Source organism: Cibotium barometz, chromosome 2 (assembly GCF_041138505.1).
Source record: "Cibotium barometz isolate CiBa-2024 chromosome 2, ASM4113850v1, whole genome shotgun sequence".
In the NCBI taxonomy this organism is placed as follows: Eukaryota; Viridiplantae; Streptophyta; class Polypodiopsida; order Cyatheales; family Cibotiaceae; genus Cibotium; species Cibotium barometz.
Window position 1 is genome coordinate 61,259,878 of NC_141047.1, and position 19,782 is coordinate 61,279,659.

At 44.1% G+C, this 19,782-nt stretch overlaps 1 protein-coding gene across 1 annotated transcript in view; it reads right to left on the reverse strand.

Annotated features, from left to right (window-relative positions):
* Positions 1–1,182: 1,182 nt before the first annotated feature.
* The window catches only part of LOC147641305 (uncharacterized), a 44,748-nt gene continuing 26,148 nt past the window's right edge, over positions 1,183–19,782 (reverse strand). The window contains exons 4-10 of the mRNA XM_086820391.1: positions 18,506–18,676; positions 2,567–2,763; positions 2,362–2,491; positions 2,102–2,283; positions 1,972–2,021; positions 1,814–1,881; positions 1,183–1,697 (exon numbers count right to left, since the gene is read on the reverse strand). Coding sequence (XP_086676517.1) covers positions 1,823–1,881; positions 1,972–2,021; positions 2,102–2,283; positions 2,362–2,491; positions 2,567–2,763; positions 18,506–18,676 — 789 coding nt within the window. The 3' untranslated portion in view covers positions 1,183–1,697; positions 1,814–1,822. The remainder of the gene's footprint in view (positions 1,698–1,813; positions 1,882–1,971; positions 2,022–2,101; positions 2,284–2,361; positions 2,492–2,566; positions 2,764–18,505; positions 18,677–19,782) is intronic.

Here is a 19,782-nt window from a genome sequence, read left to right on the forward strand (position 1 = left end):
AGAGGGCATAGCAAAAATGGAGGGGCAATAGGCCGGGGAGGAGCTCACACAGAATCAAGAGGCCGAGATAAAGTTGTATGCGAGAACATGAAGGCGGAGAGGCAAGACGGGGAGACCGCAAGGAGGAGAAGGGCAAGAGATAGCCACATCGCTCCCGACTCCCTCTCTCTCTCTCTCTCTCTCTCTCTCTCTCTAATGCATATCTATGTCCCTCCTCTTTCCAATGTGTTACTCGTACTACTCTCTCTCTCTCACTCACTCAGACACACATCAACGCTCTTCGTGCTCCTGAGTTTCTATCCCAAATTGGAGTTCTTGTAGCTCAATCAATATTCCTTCTTGTGGTTCTTCATAGGATAGTGGTTCTTGTGGTTCTTCATATGGTTGGTCTTCATCATTAATTAGGCTATCCAATAGCTAGCAATTCGTTTGGGAGTGGAGTTTCATCCAGTACATTTGTAAGTGCATAAAAAATATTCCATCGAACCCTCGGTAAAAATGAAGATAGATATTTATCGTAATACAACCTATAAATTAATCATGGTAAATCTCACACGCAAACTGAAGCGGCTGCTTCGCCATGCCAGTGGGAGGTTTCTACCGCCTCCGGAGGTCCCCATATCATCACATTTAGTAACACATTCAGATCTTTTCTCCTAACTTGTTCACTACTATCCGTTCGACTCATAATTTGTCGCAATCTGAAAAAGTTATCCAAAACATCAGAGCTCAGGTCACTGAATTGCCCATACCTAGCTAAGAAGAGCATGGCTATAACTACAAAGGCTCAACAAAAAGCACAACTTTTAACCCCATTCTCTTAAAGTAGCTCTTAAAACAAATAAAAACAGGTGCAAGCCTTGTTTTTTCAAGAAAGGTCGTCTAATTACATTATTAAAAAATGTGTAAAAAACGTGAAAAGTACAAAAGGCCTTAGGAGAAGGAAGCACCAAGGAGGAGTATACTCCCATCTAGGAGTACTCACGGTGCATCTCTTCCGCAAAAATGCTTAGTCGATATGTGCACAACATCACCAGCTTTTACATGAGGACCTCAGAAACTCTTATTAGACACACTGATAGCCATGGCTCTTACAAAGAGCCAACTAAGGCAACAAGAAAAAGCACAATGAGATTGGAAAGGTGCTAAACAGCTCCAGGAGCCACTCATCGCCATGCACTCTTTCAAAAGGTAATCCTTTATTGATACAACCAACCTCAAGGCCAGCACAAAATGAAACTGGAAACGTGCTAAACAGCTCTCGAATCTGTGACATGAACCAGTGAAGGATCACAATACACAGAAACACCCAACACAATCAGTGTAATTTGTTTTGCAGACTACACCCAAAATCATAATATACAGTATCAGCAAATTCTTCAAAGGATTAAAACTCTAGAACTGCATCAAACTGCAGCGGAAATGTAATTTCCTCGCTATTTCAGCTGAAAGAAAAGGCCACTAGCACATCTTCCAGCCTCAACAAGACAGTTCAGAGAGTAGCAATGTGTAAACGGAGACACTCCACCAAGACATGATATACAAAACTGGCTTACATGTCACAGCCAACAGAATCCAACTAGCCCATCAGTCTTTGAGATCCCAAAAGAAGGCCTTTAATTCAAAGAAAGACTGCACATATTTATAGACTGTGGTTGGCATTGCATCCAAGGCGCGCCATACTAAAGAAAGGAAGTCTGAATCAAAGACATGCCAATGACAATCAAATCAGTAAAACAGTAATGACCAAGGTAAAATGGACAACTGAGTATTTGGTAGTTATCAAATGAGCAGCTTCATAAGTGCACATTACCAGGTCTTTTTACTTCTCAGAGGAGTTTGGTCCTCTCTTTTTTCCAAAGCCGACGACTCCACAGCAAACTTCAAAGTAGTATCACCGTTTTAGACGTGCATGCATGTACATACTGTCCAGCCTAAAGCAAAATTCCACAAGTTGCAGTAGTTGCTTACCTCCACATTTGCGCCTTCTTTTAAAGGACTTGTTTTTGCTTATGGGTATCCTAAACATAATAAACACACCAACTAAGAATTGCATTCACATTTTTAAAAGCAAACGAGTAAAACAACCAAGAACACTAACCAAGCCTCATCAATTTGCGCCTCCGATGATCTTTTGCGGAAAGCTACCCGCTTCTTCACCTCATCCTCGTTCCATTGTAGGACGGTATCTCCAGCTATGATTCGCATCTTGCTTTGATAAAACAATTGAGCATCATGGATGTGCCCAAGATGTTGATCAAAGCAATTCGGAAGCGTAAATTCCTGCGAAGTAAAAGACCTTAAGCCAACAATCAACTAGAAACTTGAAAAAGATCATATCAAGGGCCAGCAAATGCTCACCTCCCTTGACAAGTATAAAATACCCTCAAGATAGCTTCCATCAGGAAAACAACCCTTGAAGTTCGGGAAGTTAGCATGCAAAGTAACTTCTTTTTCATCGAGGGTATTTTCCAACTCTCCAACAGAAGAGCTGACCAAAAGACAAATAAAGATGGGTTACAAACACTCCTATTAGAAAAGACAAAGGCTCAATCTTAATTCTCACCATTTAAAACTTGTGGCTGCCACTTTCCCATTTTCTACCACTACCACACCGGATGGGTAAAGTATGCCGTAGCACCACTTACTTTCACCCCACAATTCCACATATATGGGAGAGAATCTCCCCTTCACCATGTTCTTCATGGCGTACTTGCATGCATATGATGATACTTGAAACATTTTGCCCAATGTCAATTTAGCCTGATCACAAAAACCAACTTCCATAAAAAATTCATTTGAGTTAAATAATTTTGAAAATTTGCTAGCATAATAATTAACAGCTCATCTCAAGCTTTAGTCATAGAGGTTGAATTTTACTTTGAAGAATTGTATTCATTAATTCACGTAAAAGATACTGCTGTGTAACCCTCACCCTATACAATAAGTTAATTGAAGATTATGTACGTTCAACTATCAACAAACTACAAGGTATGTGCAAAGCTGCACATACGTACAACAGGTTGCATCCGCACAACAGCTGCAGCAGGTCGCGTTGACTTTGACGTGTGACACGTGGTTCAAGGGCATCCCATGACCCTCCATTTCCCAGGTCAGCACTTCCAATGATTGCTGCTAGTTTTGCTGTTCGCCACTGTAACAGATGGACAGGCACCAAACATGGGAGTTCCTCAGATCAGGGTTGCGGTGACAGATCCAGCCTCCTTGCTGAAAACATTTGATATTGTTTCAGCGGCCAGCAGGTTATTAGGGCAGATCGGTTAGTGTCTTCGATGTCATACCTTTAATCACTTGGCCAAAGTTGGAACTTGGATCATAGACAGGTTAGACCTTTTTATTGGAATGACCATGCTGTGCACAGACACTTCAATGGCTCAACTGACGGCATCCAACACGTGCCCAACTATCCACATCATCTTTGCATGTGGGATAATCTGGTGACCTTTCACATTCCACCTACTTCCTTTCATCCAAGCTAGACTGGCACACCCAACACTTTTGCTCACGGGCCTCGTCATCCACCACAAGAACAGTCTAGGCCACATGTTGAGACAAACCAAGTGCCTCACCAAGGGCAGGTACTTGCACCTATCGAGGTTGCACCTCTTCCTGAAACCGGCCAATACACAATAGGGCGGTAAGGATTCTTCTTAATTTTCAAACACAACACTTAGACTATCCCAATTGCAACAAAAACAGATAACTGAAGGACTCTAAGGGAGCTAGAGCGCTCCTACTCAATCACACAGCACACCAGATTGGCCCTCAACGCGAGCGCCCCTTTCGGTATTTCTTTAAATTGAATTTGAACCTGTTACAACTACGAGGGTCCAACGGGACGGGCAAGAACCCCTCACAAACCCGATTCGATTGGTTACCTGATTCCTACAAACTCTTGAAAGATTCACAGAACACCAGAGTTTCAACTACTGGGCTCTGCCTTTGCAATTCATGCTGTAAATCCCAATTCACAAATTCACAAGACAAATTCTTTGTGCACACACACACATCAAATTCAGCCCTTTCTCTTCTTCCTATGTCTGCAATCTTGCTGAGACCCAACAAGGCCATGCTATTCAATAGGGACAGGAAGCCTCTTCTCTGCAGGTTCAACGACGTATTGACATCTTGAGTCCGTTGCATTCTAGCAGAAACATGCTAAGTGCCAAAGGAGACACCAGAAGGCGACAAATGGTCCCTCTAGCAGTACATGCCAGTACTGCAAGGCATATAGACTACTGTTGAGACTGTTGTCACGGACGTAGGCCTTGTGGTGGAGGTAATTGGAGGCAGCCAAAAGATGTACGTCCTTGTGGGGATGCTTCTAGAGTTGTGGTGTCAATGTGGATACGACTAAGTCGGTTACTACGGCATGACCTATGAACCATGTAGCATCTTGTATGGATGTGGTGTCTGTTGATGTACCTACTCATGTGGATCTAATGCAGAGGCTGGGAGTATGGTTTCTAGTGTGCAGCCTATGTTGGACCATGTAGCGTCTCGTGTGGGTTCCGTGGGAAATGAGGCTTTGGTTGAGGAGGTGTCTTCCCTCTCCAAAGAAAATACATTCGAGGTTTAGTAACCACCAAAAGATTAAGTTAGTTGGATTCATGGACCTTGGTCCATGGAGCAGGGATTTATAATTCCAGAGCTATTTGACTAGTGTCGTTGAGTCCATATAGTAAGGAGAGATTTGTCTCTTGTTGCCTCAGTTGAGTTACCAGCTTTCTTCCCTTCTTGTGGTGATATTTGGAGTCTTGAATTAGTAGACGGACATGTTAGCGAGAAGTTCTCTCTTTGGACTGCCCTTCCTCGTTGGGCCCTACTAGTGAGCACGTACTCAATCAGTTGTACCCCTCATGTATGGTGCCTTAAAAGATTCTTTTTACCATTTTATCAATCATTTTGAGAGTGGATGAGTATTGGACGCTCCCTGCCCACACTCAAGCTTGGTGAGATGCACAGGCAGTGAAGGCTACTGGGGTGTGAGAGATAAGAGAGTGGTTCGAGAGAGCTTATGAGAGGTCAAGCCGCTTCCTCTATCCGATGCACCTTCAATTGCTAGCTGCGACTTCCAATTCCATTGATTGTGCATGAGTTTGCACATTGTCTCTTGGAATCTCACGAGTAGAACTGCTAGTGTTGGACGCCAATGCAAGCTCTTGAGAAAACGGCTTGACTTTCGGCTTGACTTTTCACTTATGGTTTTCACAAATAGACCATTTTTCATCCTTTATGGCTTTCACACATTTACCATTGATCTTTATGTCTAAAAAAGATGCATAACATTTTCTTTTTTACGTAAGTATGATTTTTTTCCATAATGAAAGTATGGAATATTTTTCATACGAGTACGAAAAAAACTATGGTTGATGCTATCTCCCAATTCGGAAAGATCTTGCTAGGATATAGTCATACTTATTGGGAGGCTTCAATTGGTGATCATCCCAGAAGTAGTGGTGTATATATCTCGATTGGGGCTAGATGGCTCAACCATGTAGTTCATCATGGGAGAGACATGCAGATTGCTTTGCTTGTGGTAGGTACTCGTCTGGGTATTCTCAATGTATATGCTCTAATTGATGTACGATTGAGATGTATTTTTTGGCAGTCTAATGGGTCATTAGTGGTGGCAGGATGTCGGAGAGCTCTTCTGCAAGGGTAGATTGTTTCATCCCAAAAGGAAGAGATAAGCTAGAGTTGAGACAGTGGAGGTTTATCACTCTTTTGTCAATCGCCCCTAAGGGGTTGGCAAAGGTGATAAGTACCAGATTGAGACCGTGGTTTGCCAAAGATCATTCTGAATATGCATTGGGGCTTTGTTAAGGATCACTGTATTCTAGACAACATTTTCACCTTCATTGAGGCTATGGAGTGGACATAGCAGAAGAGACAACCTTTGGCCATTATGTTGCTAGACTTTTAAATGACCTATGGTAGAGTGCATTGGTCTTGCTTTGAAGGTACTTTGTTGCGGCTTGGCTTTTTCCCAGGAGTGGATAGCAAGCATCTCAACCTTGTACAAATCCGCCACTAGCAGGATGGTGATTGGAGACACCTCCTCTCTCGCACAATTAATGGAAACTTATTGTGGAGTGTTCACTTTCTCATTGGGTGGCTCTGTTGCAACCTCGATCTGTCACAAATCCCTATATTCTAGGGACATGCGGATGCGTGTCAGGCCTAGAAACATGCGGATGCATGTATGTATTATACCTGGGCATGTGTATGGATCATATGAGTGGATGCATATGAGTCCAAGGACATGGCAGGACATTTGTGGACTTTCGGGCGGTGCCCGTGTGGATTCCGGCCATGCACACATGGTGTGTTATGATGGCAGGCGGAATATTTTCAAGTACAAGAATGATGATAGGTGGTTCTCCAAGTTTACATGTGCACAATGCATAAATGATGCATGCCATAACTTTATTTTACTTTGTGTGACATTGTCTTGCTGTCTGGACAATGCTTGTTATTTTGGCTTGTGAAGTCCGAGGGACCGGGGACGCCCGGGCACCTTGTGGACACGTGTGTGCACTCCTGCTTGGGCCTAAAACTGTGGGCTTATGGGTTTTGCAGGTGGTAAGTGCGTCCACACTCAATTTACAGCTTATTTCATTTACTACTAAAGTTTATTGGTTTGCAGGTCCACACTCATTAATAAGTGGCCGGACAACTTATAATGCGTTCGCATTTGGTTGGACCATCCGGACAGCTTATGGCCATTTCCCATTTGGTTGGACCTAAACTTATACAAACAGGACAAATGGAGCACTATGGGCTGGACACCTACCTGGACACCTTATGGGGACACTTGTCAGCCTGTATGTGTACCCACCAAGCACCATAGGTGGCACTGGAGAAAGGCGCCTCCTTCAAGAGACCATTTGGGCTGTTTTATTCAGGATTCAACACATTGGAGAGCTGATTGAAGCTTTGGGAGTTGCTACAGGGTTGGTTGCTTGCTTCCCGGACTCACACAAGCTTGGATAATGATCCCCACACTCTTCTAAAGGGCTGGTTGGTAAATTTCAGACCTGTATTTTCTGGTTATTGCGAGTTTTGGGCTGGTTACAGGTGTCCAAAGTCAACTTGGACAATACAGGACAGCTCTAGGGACCTCCACAGGGCTGTAGGACCCTTAACAGGTGGATTTCTCGCGATGGAAAGTTGCTGTTTTGGACTGGTTATTGCATAAAACAGGCTGGACAGCAATGGAATATGTGAGCATGGATGTGTCTCAAGGATTCCTGGTGTAACAGGTGTTTAGGGCAAGCATTGGGAACACTTGCTCGCGGAGAACACAGGTTTCTGGATCAGTTTCTCGCGTGGAAACAGGGCCTAAAGATCCATTTACATCCTGTGCAGGGCAGAGTACCTGTGAGGATTGTGATACTCTTGTGCAGGGCGGATGTACCTGTGAAGAGGCTTGTGCAGGGCGGATGTACCTGTGTGTAGGGCGGATGTACCTACAGATTCTCTTGTTTGAGATGTATTCATACATGATGTATTTGGTAGAATCAGGTGCAGGCTGGTGGTGAATCCCCAGGCACCCATAATCTTGTACTTTGCAGACTCTTTTGGTAATATAACCTAAAGGGGGGGAGTCAGCCTATCATCGGCCCCTTTATGTGGTGTACTGTCATTTTTCAGCTTTGTGGTTGTAATGCTCAATTGTTAAGTGCTCAGAATCTTGTTCACATTTATACGATTCCAATTCACGCTTCCGCCTCCCGTTACATTGGTATCAGAGCTCAGTTTTTCCCCTCATTGGAAAACGGTCCGAGGCTTGGAATCATAAGTGGTGACCTGATTTGAGTGTCATGGACAGCCACATTTCTGACAGTGTGGAGAACACACAGGACCGTGAACTTCATGGTACAAGGGATGCAAGAGATGCTGCAGGCAATGATGTCTATGGAGATGCAGGTACTCATGACACTATGCATTCTGATTTGGAATCTTTGAGGCGTCAAGTGCGACGCTATAGGGCTGAAACCGAAGAGCTTAGGTCATTGAAAAATGACCCGGATGTACAAAGGGTGTTGGCTGCGAAGGCAAAGGCTTCGGTCCATGAAGTCACTTTTGAAGCAATTGCAAAGGAAATGGATGTTGAGAAACCCCGAGAGCTTGCACTTGCATACCTAATGGTTAAGGGTGATGTATACACTGAAGCAGATGGTAGTTTGGCTTTCAAGAAGCCACCCCTCATGGCTGCCCATGGTGATGCACATGATGCACTACAAGCAGAAAGAGCATAACAAGTGCCAAATGCTGAAAGGACAAGAGTCCCTGGTGCTAGGCTTGATGCAGGTCAAGAGAAGAGTAAGGATGAGGGATCCTCTACTCATTCCCGCTTTGCTCCAAGAAGACATGTCCGTTCTCGTGTTGAGCTTTCCACTCATCTGGAGAGTGTGACTCAAGAGAGAATGAAGAGGGATCGTGAATCTTCATCGCGGCATCATCATCATGCAGATGAACAGGATGTACATAGGGATGCATATAGAAGGAAGAAGCCTCGAGAGTTCAAGTCCGGTGACAAGGATGTAAAGTTTGAAAACTTTCAGGGACGGATGGACTCCACCAAAGCACTTGCTTTCATCAGACAGTTTGAGATAGCTTTTTGCAATGAAGACTTTTCGGAAAAGTCTATGCTCAGGCATGTGGGAATGCATCTCAAGGATACGGCAAGTGATTGGTGGCTTGCAAAAATACTTGATGGAAGTGCTGCCCCAACTTGGTCTTCTTTCAAAATTCAGTTTTATGATCAATTCTTACCACCAAACTTTGCAAAGGATGTACGCAAGGAGTGGGATTGGCTGTCCCAAGATGAGGGAGAGTCCGTTGCTTCATACATAGCAAAGTTTTGGAAAGTCCTCCTCAAGGTTACTCCCTTCATGAAGATTGGAGAGGACGAGAAGAAGAGAAAGTTTGAATCGGGGCTCCATCACATCATTCAACAAAGCTTGGGAGTGTACCCAAATAAGACCATACAAGAGCTTATACACTCAGCCATGATTGCGGAGAACTTGCACATAAAAGCACCCACAAATAAGCCATTTGCAGGTCAAAACAAGAGCAAATTCAGGGCTGGTTATGACCAGAAAAAGGGTGGACAGCCACCTAAGAATGCTCCCAAAGATGGCCGAGATGCAAAGGATGACTCCGAAAAGAAGCCGGGGGGTAAACGCCACAATTTTGGGCTCTCAAAACAGCAATTGGAAGAGTACAGGAAGGCTGGAAAATGCTTTAAGTGTGGCAGTAAAGATCATATATATCCTAAATGCCCACAGAATCCTAAGAATGCTGAGCCTAATGTGCAAAAGCCTCTTGTGAATGTTGTACCTGATGTGCAGGGTAATACAGGGCATGAGCCCAAGAGTAGAGTCATATGCAAGGCTTGGGGCAAATTGAAGGATCAGCTCGCTTTGTTTCTTTTTGATGATGCTTCCACAGATAACTTTATATCCGTACAGATGGCTGCCGCCATAGGTCTCAATGTGGAAGACATGGGAATGCAAATGAATGCAGATGCCGCCTTTGAGGGCAAACAGGTTGATGTAACTCCGGTCATTGGTAAGCTCCGTGTACATATACAGGACTACCTTGACTATGAGAGCTTTCTAGTGGCTCCTCTTACAGGTTGTGATGTTTTGTTGGGGATGCCCTGGCATCACCGTTTAGAGCCTGTTAAGGCTTACAAAGAGAAGAAAATCAGCTTTGTACATAGAGGCCGTGAGCACTCTATAGATGCTGGTACTACTGGAAGTACCATACCTCTTGTAAGCCATGTACAAATTAATAAGGCAATAAAGAAATCAGCTTGTTCTTACTTGGTTTTTGTACGTGATACCATTGAACATTCTAGTGTTGATGTTACTGCATTAGATCAGGACAAGCTTAACTTTTTGAATGAGTTCAAAGATTGTTTTGCAAATGCTTTGCCAGCAAGGTTGCCACCAGAGAGGCCGGAAGATCATTGCATAGATCTAATTCCCGGTAGCTCTCCACCTAATAGGCCACCATACAGGGTGAGTGCTAGTCAACAAGAAGAGATTATGGCACAGGTGAATGAACCTTTGGAAAAGGGTTTGATTCGGCCTAGTTCCTCGCCATATTGCTCGGTACTTCTTGTTCAAAAGAAGGATGGTACTTACAGGATGTGTGTTGATTACCGTGCCCTCAATAAGATAACCATCAAGAATCGGTTTCCGATTCCGCGCATTGATGACATCTTGGACAAGCTTGAAGGTTCGGCATGTTTCAGCCGAATAGACCTCAAGAGTGGGTATCATCAAGTGAGAGTGGCACCTCAAGATGTACACAAGACTGCATTTAGGACAGCCTTTGGTCTTTATGAGTTTTTGGTGGTGCCTTTTGGTCTTACAAATGCACCCGCTACCTTCAACAGGATGATGGACAGGGTGTTCAAAAAGCATAGAAAGTTTACAGGTATATTCTTTGATGACATTATTGTATTCTCAAAGAATGAAGCCCAACATCGTGAGCACCTGGCTATTGTGTTTAAAGAGCTTAAGGAAAATAAGCTCTACATAAATGCAAAAAAGAGTGAATTCTTTCTCCCAGAGATTCACTATCTTGGTCACATTGTATCAAAGGATGGTGTGCGCATGGATCCCGCAAAGATACAAACCATGCAAGAATGGCCAGAGCTGAAATCAATCCATGAAGTGAGGAGCTTCCTTGGTTTATGTGCTTACTACGGGAGGTTCGTCAAGCATTTTGCTTTCATTGCCGCTCCGTTACATGATTTAACGAAGAAGAAAGCAATCTTTAAATGGACACAAGAAGAGAGAGATGCCTTTCAAAAGTTGAAGAGTGCAATCATCTCGGGACCGGTACTCATTATTCCGGATTTGCACAAACCTTTTGTTGTGGAATGTGATGCAAGTGGGGACTGCATAGGGGCTGTTTTGAACCAAGAAGGACATGCCATTGCCTATGAGAGCAGACGCTTGCAACATGCAGAGCTTCACTTACAGGTTTATGAGAAGGAGTTGTTGGCTGTAATTCATGCCCTTACTATTTGGAAACACTATCTTTTAGGGGCTGATTTTATGGTCAAAACTGATCATCAAAGTTTGAGATACTTTTTGACTCAAAGTAAGCTCTCAGAGAAGCATATGAGATGGGCAAATTTCCTCTCAATGTTTCATTTTCAGATTTTACACACTCCAGGGAAAAAGAATGTGGTGGCGGATGCCTTATCTAGACGACCACAGGTTCATGCTATTACAGTTGCATACCATGAGGACTTATCGGATATGCGTAATACTTATCATTTGGATGAGGATTTTGCACATGTATGGGCTGATTTGCAAGAGGGTATTGCTGTCCCATCTTATGTCATAAGAGATGGATATCTCATGATGCAAAATCGTATGTGTGTGGTAAAGAACCTTCGCCATAAGGTTATGGATGAGTGCCATGCTCCTCCATATGCAGGTCATAGAGGCATTTTGGCCACAGCACAAGCTTTGGAGAGGTATTTCTTTTGGCCACATATTCGCAAGGATATTGAAGCATATGTACGTGAATGTATGGTATGTCAAAAGGTCAAATTTGACAGACATAAAGCACCTGGATTGCTTCAACCTTTGCCTATACCAAATGAACCATGGGAAAGCATTGCTATGGATTTCATTATGGATTTGCCAAGGACGCCACAGGGAAATGATGCTATTTGGACCATTATTGACAGGTTTAGCAAGCAAGCACATTTCATTCCCGTGCGCAAGACAATAAAGCCAGATCATATGGCTAGGATGTTTTTGGCACAGATATTCAAACACCATGGCATGCCTAAATCTATTGTGGGGGATAGAGATCCTAGAACCACAAGTTTATTTTGGCGCGCATTGTTTGACAATATGGGTACAAAGCTGAACTTCTCATCAGCTTACCATCCACAGACAGATGGGCAAAGTGAAATAGCAAATTCAGCCGTCCTCGACTTGCTGAAATCTTATGTATCCGACCGCAAATCGGATTGGGAGAAGTATTTGCCACTTGTGGAGTTTGCCTACAACAATACGGTACATACTTCTACGGGTAAGGCGCCCTTTGAGATTATCTATGGCAAGGTGGTACTACCACCCATCCTTCGTACAAAGGATGAGATTTTTGCAGCAGATGAGTATGTCAGAGACTTGGATACTGCATTTGCACAGGTACGGACAGCCATAGAGAGGTCTCAAACCAAGAATAAAAAGGCAGCTGATAAGCATAGAAGGGATGTACAATTCAAACAAGGTGATTGGGTCTTGCTGAAATTTGAAAAGGCACGCCTTCGGAAGAGGCCAGGAAAAGAGAGAAAGTATCCTAAACTTTCCAACAGGTACTATGGACCTTTTCAGATCTTGGAGAAGATCAATGATGTTGCATTTCGGCTTGTACTCCCAGATCATTGGAACATGCATAATGCTTTTCATGTGAGCCTATTGAGGCCTTATGTGGGACCGACACCGTTTGAGCCGGTTTTGGAAGACCCACCCGAGGTGGATGAGCTGGAAGAGATTCTTCAACCTGAACAGATTGTTTTTCACAAGGAACGAAAGCTTGCGGGAGGCAAACTTGTTCGTAGGTACCTTGTGAAGTTTAAGAATTATTCAGCTTTGGATGCGAAATGGATGGATGAGGCCTACTTCGAGGATTACCCAGATCTTTTGAAGGCCTATCTGGAGGCTTTTCAGTTGCGGTCAACTGATTAGAAGCCGGGGGATGTCACAAATCCCTATATTCTAGGGACATGCGGATGCGTGTCAGGCCTAGAAACATGCGGATGCATGTATGTATTATACCTGGGCATGTGTATGGATCATATGAGTGGATGCATATGAGTCCAAGGACATGGCAGGACATTTGTGGACTTTCGGGCGGTGCCCGTGTGGATTCCGGCCATGCACACATGGTGTGTTATGATGGCAGGCGGAATATTTTCAAGTACAAGAATGATGATAGGTGGTTCTCCAAGTTTACATGTGCACAATGCATAAATGATGCATGCCATAACTTTATTTTACTTTGTGTGACATTGTCTTGCTGTCTGGACAATGCTTGTTATTTTGGCTTGTGAAGTCCGAGGGACCGGGGACGCCCGGGCACCTTGTGGACACGTGTGTGCACTCCTGCTTGGGCCTAAAACTGTGGGCTTATGGGTTTTGCAGGTGGTAAGTGCCTCCACACTCAATTTACAGCTTATTTCATTTACTACTAAAGTTTATTGGTTTGCAGGTCCACACTCATTAATAAGTGGCCGGACAACTTATAATGCGTTCGCATTTGGTTGGACCATCCGGACAGCTTATGGCCATTTCCCATTTGGTTGGACCTAAACTTATACAAACAGGACAAATGGAGCACTATGGGCTGGACACCTACCTGGACACCTTATGGGGACACTTGTCAGCCTGTATGTGTACCCACCAAGCACCATAGGTGGCACTGGAGAAAGGCGCCTCCTTCAAGAGACCATTTGGGCTGTTTTATTCAGGATTCAACACATTGGAGAGCTGATTGAAGCTTTGGGAGTTGCTACAGGGTTGGTTGCTTGCTTCCCGGACTCACACAAGCTTGGATAATGATCCCCACACTCTTCTAAAGGGCTGGTTGGTAAATTTCAGACCTGTATTTTCTGGTTATTGCGAGTTTTGGGCTGGTTACAGGTGTCCAAAGTCAACTTGGACAATACAGGACAGCTCTAGGGACCTCCACAGGGCTGTAGGACCCTTAACAGGTGGATTTCTCGCGATGGAAAGTTGCTGTTTTGGACTGGTTATTGCATAAAACAGGCTGGACAGCAATGGAATATGTGAGCATGGATGTGTCTCAAGGATTCCTGGTGTAACAGGTGTTTAGGGCAAGCATTGGGAACACTTGCTCGCGGAGAACACAGGTTTCTGGATCAGTTTCTCGCGTGGAAACAGGGCCTAAAGATCCATTTACATCCTGTGCAGGGCGGAGTACCTGTGAGGATTGTGATACTCTTGTGCAGGGCGGATGTACCTGTGAAGAGGCTTGTGCAGGGCGGATGTACCTGTGTGTAGGGCGGATGTACCTACAGATTCTCTTGTTTGAGATGTATTCATACATGATGTATTTGGTAGAATCAGGTGCAGGCTGGTGGTGAATCCCCAGGCACCCATAATCTTGTACTTTGCAGACTCTTTTGGTAATATAACCTAAAGGGGGGGGGGTCAGCCTATCATCGGCCCCTTTATGTGGTGTACTGTCATTTTTCAGCTTTGTGGTTGTAATGCTCAATTGTTAAGTGCTCAGAATCTTGTTCACATTTATACGATTCCAATTCACGCTTCCGCCTCCCGTTACACGATCCGCTTGAGGATTGCTTTTCGCTAGGAGAGATCTATGAGACAAGCATCTCTACATTCTATTCATTAAGGCTATGTCTTACTTCGTAAGGGTTACAGCTACGAGCGTTCGCGGATCGAGATTGCCATTGGGAAGTGAGGATTTGCTTGATGCAGATCATGCTAATGATACATCCTTATATGTAGAGGATAGTAAGGAGAATTTTGAGGGTTTTTGAGTTGCCTTGGACACCTTTTGTCTTGCACACAGCAAGACAAAAGTTCAATTGGAACAAGTGAGTTGGATTTCTCACAGATCCAGACTCCACCTCGACTTGGGGGCAACAGTGGGGATTCACTTTGATTGAGAGGGGATGTACAACCAAATATTTGGGTTTCGAAGTTAGTTTAGATGTTTCACCATAGCAGCAATTTGTACCAGTGGCTATAGCTTCCATCAACAAGAAACTAGCTTTTTAGGGCTCTGTGCGATTATCTCTTGCTGGCAAAGCATTGGTGGTTAATCGCTACGGCCAGTGTAAAAGCCTAAACCCTAACCTGCTACTTCACCTAAACCCTGACCTGCTCTGATACCAATGTAAAAGCCCTAGAGAATGTAGAGAAAGCTTGTGCAGGTGCTCAACTTGGAAACACACAAGGAAATGTCTATTCGTTCACCTCCCAGCCACGCCCCATAACAACACGTCGATTTCTGGAGAAGTCCCTTCATTAATTAATTGAGTCACTTACTCATTAAAGTTAGGCCCCATTCACACCTTATCACTTAATGCCCAACTTAGCTTGACTTCTAGCCATATTCACACATTATTAATGTGTGCTAACTTGGGGCTCCCCTGAACCCTGTCCAGTCGGGCAGTCTTTTCCCTGTGATGTTTCCTGTCCGTGACATAACTTACAATTAATGTCACATGTGGTATCTGAGGATATACCTACACATGTGGATACGACTAAGTCAGTTACTACACCATGACCTATGAACCATGTAGCATCTTGTATGGATGTGGTGTCTATTGATGTACCAACTCATGTGGATGTGGCATCTAATGCAGAGGCTGGGAGTATGGTTCCTAGTGTGCAGCCTATGTTGGACCATGTAGCGTCTCATGTGGGTTCCGTGAGGAATGAGGCTTTGGTTGAGGAGGTGCCTTCCCTCTCCAATCAAAACACATTCGAGGTGTAGTAACCACCAAAAGATTAAGGTAGTTGGAATATTCCATACTTTCATTATGGAAAAAAATCATACTTACGTAAAAAAGAAAATGTTATGCATCTTTTTTAGACATAAAGATCAATGGTCAATGTGTGAAAGCCATAAAGGATGAAAAATGGTCTATTTGTGAAAACCATAAGTGAAAAGTCAAGCCGTTTTCTCAAGAGCTTGCATTGGCGTCCAACACTAGCAGTTCTACTCGTGAGATTCCAAGAGACAATGTGCAAACTCATGCGCAATCAATGGAATTGGCAGTCGCTGCTAGCAATTGAAGGTGCATCGGATAGCAGAAGCGGCTTGACCTCTCATAAGCTCTCCTGAACCACTCTCTCATCTCTCACACCCCAGAAGCCTTCGCTGCCTGTGCATCTCACCAAGCTTGAGTGTGGGCAGGGAGCGTCCAATACTCATCCACTCTCAAAATGATTGATAAAATGGTAAAAAGAATCTTTGATGAGCCCACCTCCACGGCACAGGCACCATACATGAGGGGTACAACTGATTGAGTACGTGCTCACTAGTAGGGCCCAACGAGGAAGGGCAGTCCAAAAAGAGAAATTCTCTCCGACATGTCTGTCTTCTAATTCAACACTCCAAATATCACCACAAGAAGGGAAGAAAGCTGATAACTCAATTGTGGCAACAAGGGACAAATCTCTCCTTACTATACGGACTATACGAACCCCAATTTCCAATGACACTAGTCAAATAGTTCTGGAATTATAATCCCTGCTCCATGGACCAAGGTCCATTTTCATACGAGTATGAAAAAAACTATGGTTGATGCTATCTCCCATTTCGGAAAGATCGTGCTAGGATATAGTCATACTTATTGGGAGGCTTCAATTGGTGATCATCCCAGAAGTAGTGGTGTATATATCTCGATTGGGGCTAGATGGCTCAACCATGTAGTTCATCATGGGAGAGACATGCAGATTGCTTTGCTTGTGGTAGGTACTCGTCTGGGTATTCTCAATGTATATGCTCTAATTGATGTACGATTGAGATGTATTTTTTGGTGAAGCTCCAGCCAATGTAGCATTCAAAACCGCAACATAGCACCATCTTCGCACAACCGCATCACCGCACCCACCGTATGCCGCAATGAACCGGACAAGCAGCGCAGGCGCTCCACTCTATCTTTGTAGTAGTGTCCCCATCATTGTGCACGGCTTCATCACAGACACTAGGCGTCATGAATAAAATTGAAGAAGATGGGCATAATTTCCCGAATGTTGCGTGTTCCCTCCATTGGTCTATCTGCTGGCTGGATGCACTTCGATCCTTGCATAGGCCTTGAATGCCTATCGTTAGCTCGGAAAAGAATGGATCATTAGTGGTGGCAGGATGTCGGAGAACTCATCTGCAAGGGTAGTTTGTTTCATCCCAAAAAGGAAGAGATAAGCTAGAGTTGAGACAGTGGAGGCCTATCACTCTTTTGTCAATCGCCTCTAAGGGGTTGGCAAAGATGATAAGTACCAGATTGGGACCGTGGGCCAGAGATCATTCTGAATACGCATTCGGGCTTTGTTAAGGATCACTGTATTCTAGACAACATTTTCACCTTCGTTGAGGCTATGGAGTGGACATAGCAGGAGAGACAACCTTTGGCCGTTATGTTGCTAGATGGCCTTATATGTGGCTTCCTGTTGGTGTTTCTCACGAGCTTGCACAAAGAAGTTCAGATCATTCATAATTTTCTTTAGGTGCACTCCAGACATGAGGGCAAGAGTCTCTTGGGATTCCATCATTAGATCTCAACAGGAGGGAAATGCTTGCTATAGGAAGAGATCAATCATTGTACGCAAGATTAGAAGGGGAGTGGAGACCAGATCTTTGCTTTGGCCTGTGTGAGACCCCCCAGATCTGAGTTTCTTGGATGTCTTGTCAAAGTGTGGTTTTCCTCGCGACCTTCTCTCACTCTATCACGTAGAGGAGCCCATCCTTGCAAGAGGAGATGGCTAGACAACCTCTTATTTGAAATCCTTTAATTTGGGATTCTAATGGGCAAGAGCGTACTCGTGTAGAGGGAGAGAGGGCCTGTTAGATCCATCAGCTTTTGGAGATGAATGATCAGACAGATGAGGTCATGGCAGAGTTTTTAGATTCTATTCATGATTATTGGTTCAATGGGGAGAGCCGCACGATGAACAGCCTTTTTGACAGGGATGATTGGTGTTCCTCTTATGGTTACCCTTGGGATTGGTGGGAGAGGGAGTTTTTGCTCTCCGGTTGGATGTTGTCGAGCTGTGGGATATATCAATTGGGACACTTTCTGTCAGATGTGTCAAGACCTAGGAGACGTGACTTATATGAGGCGGATAATCTCAATACATTGTTTACAATCAGGGAGGTTCTTGTGCTCTAGAGGATGCTGGTAGCATTCACTTTTATGCCTTATTAGAGGACCCGCCAGAGAGATGTACAGATATTTTTGGCATTGCAGCTGGGTGACGCAGATGGAGTGCTCATCAGCTCTTCTTTCATATGAGAGGTAGCTCCTTTTTCATGTGAGAGATGGTATCCCTAGGTGGGAGTACTCCTTCGTGATGGCTCCTTTCTCCTACCTCTCTCTCACCCTAAGATTTTTTTGTATTGGATTTTTTCGCCTTTGGTGCAAATACTTGAAAACCTGCTTTTCTAGGAAGATTACATCACAGAGCGTCTTGCCTTAATTTAAAAAATAACTAGATGAAAACACCACCTGATCAAGGGATACCACTTTTTCTCCAGCAATAGAGCTATCACCACCCTTGACTAGTTTTTTTCAACCAAAATATGTTCTCTCTCTAGGGTAGCTTTCTTTTTTGGCTTAGAGAAGGGAAGCATACCAATATTTAACAAACTCGCTCAACAATACAGGACAAAAAAAATTACCAATTAATTTCTTTTAGTCAAAATTCAAAAACAAAACACATACCCATGTCCCATCCACAATCAATGTGGTGACCTGATTATCGGGTCCCTGTATGTTGTGATCGTGAACAACAAAATTTAAATCGTATCTAATTCTGGCCTCCATTAATTCTCCATCATCTCCTTCATGCCTGACATCTAGTGACTCATTTGATTCATTTCCAATCAAGACAGCCTATTCCAAGTTCCAACACATGAAAAAAGTTAGAAATTCTGGTTTTAGAGCATAACAAACTTAGAAAAAATGTCCGCTGCAACTCAACGATGTTGAAAACTTGTGCACTTTCCAAAAACTAGATAGCCTTATGTAAATAGCACTTCTCTACCACGTGCGACATTTTTAAGTTTACATTTACTCTCCTCATTGGGCCTCAACATTGCTCCTGCTGATCTCCTATCAGGCCTCCGCCTGCACACTGCCTCTCCCCTTGTCTGCCCTGCCCCATTGCACTTACTTTTGTTTCTCTTTTTCTCCTTTCAGCCCTTCTGTCCATCCACACACCCCTCTTTTCTAAGTTAGTCGCATTTCTTCCTTTCCAAGTCTTTAGTTTTACAGCCTTTTGGTGTCTCTGTCCCCAGTTCCATTTGCACCATCTTTTGTCGTCTCACCCTCTTGTGAGCAACTATTAGCCTTTAGTTTTTCCCTTGGAGTAGAAGTTGCATCTGATTCTTCTCTGATGGCCACACCACAGGTTTCACAATACCTGGCGTTCCCATATAGCTTTGCAATAGATCTTAGGTTTGTCCAGGATGACACTGCATAGGCATGAATGTCCAAGATCAGGGAAAACCAGGATGTGTCTTGAAAAAGGGTAAATAAAGACTGTCGTGTTTCCCCAGCCCCACAGCCCAAGCCAAGAGAGCACACTCCCTAAGAGCAACATACAACAACCTATGAGGACGAACAAGATAACCTCACCAATCCCAGCCCAGCCTCACCCTGGCCGATTGTGGCCTCACCTTGAAGGAAGAAAAACCTCTCTGGGTCAGCAACAGCATACTCAGGAAATCAGTAACATCTTAGGAGCTACTGCATTGGCAGCCAGCGTGCCAGCACCGCATAACAGGGAATCAAGCGCAGCCAATGCATAAACAAACAGCAACCTGCTTTGGAGACAACCGCTCCACCTACTTTGTCCCTAGCTCCAAAGGTCCCAATTCTTTGGTGGCCTAATGCACTGGAATGTGACCCGGGGTGTCTCGAAAGTATTACACATGCATACCGTCATCAACAAGGTTACATAATGGGAGTGTACAAGCCACGATAGCCATGCCCCAAAT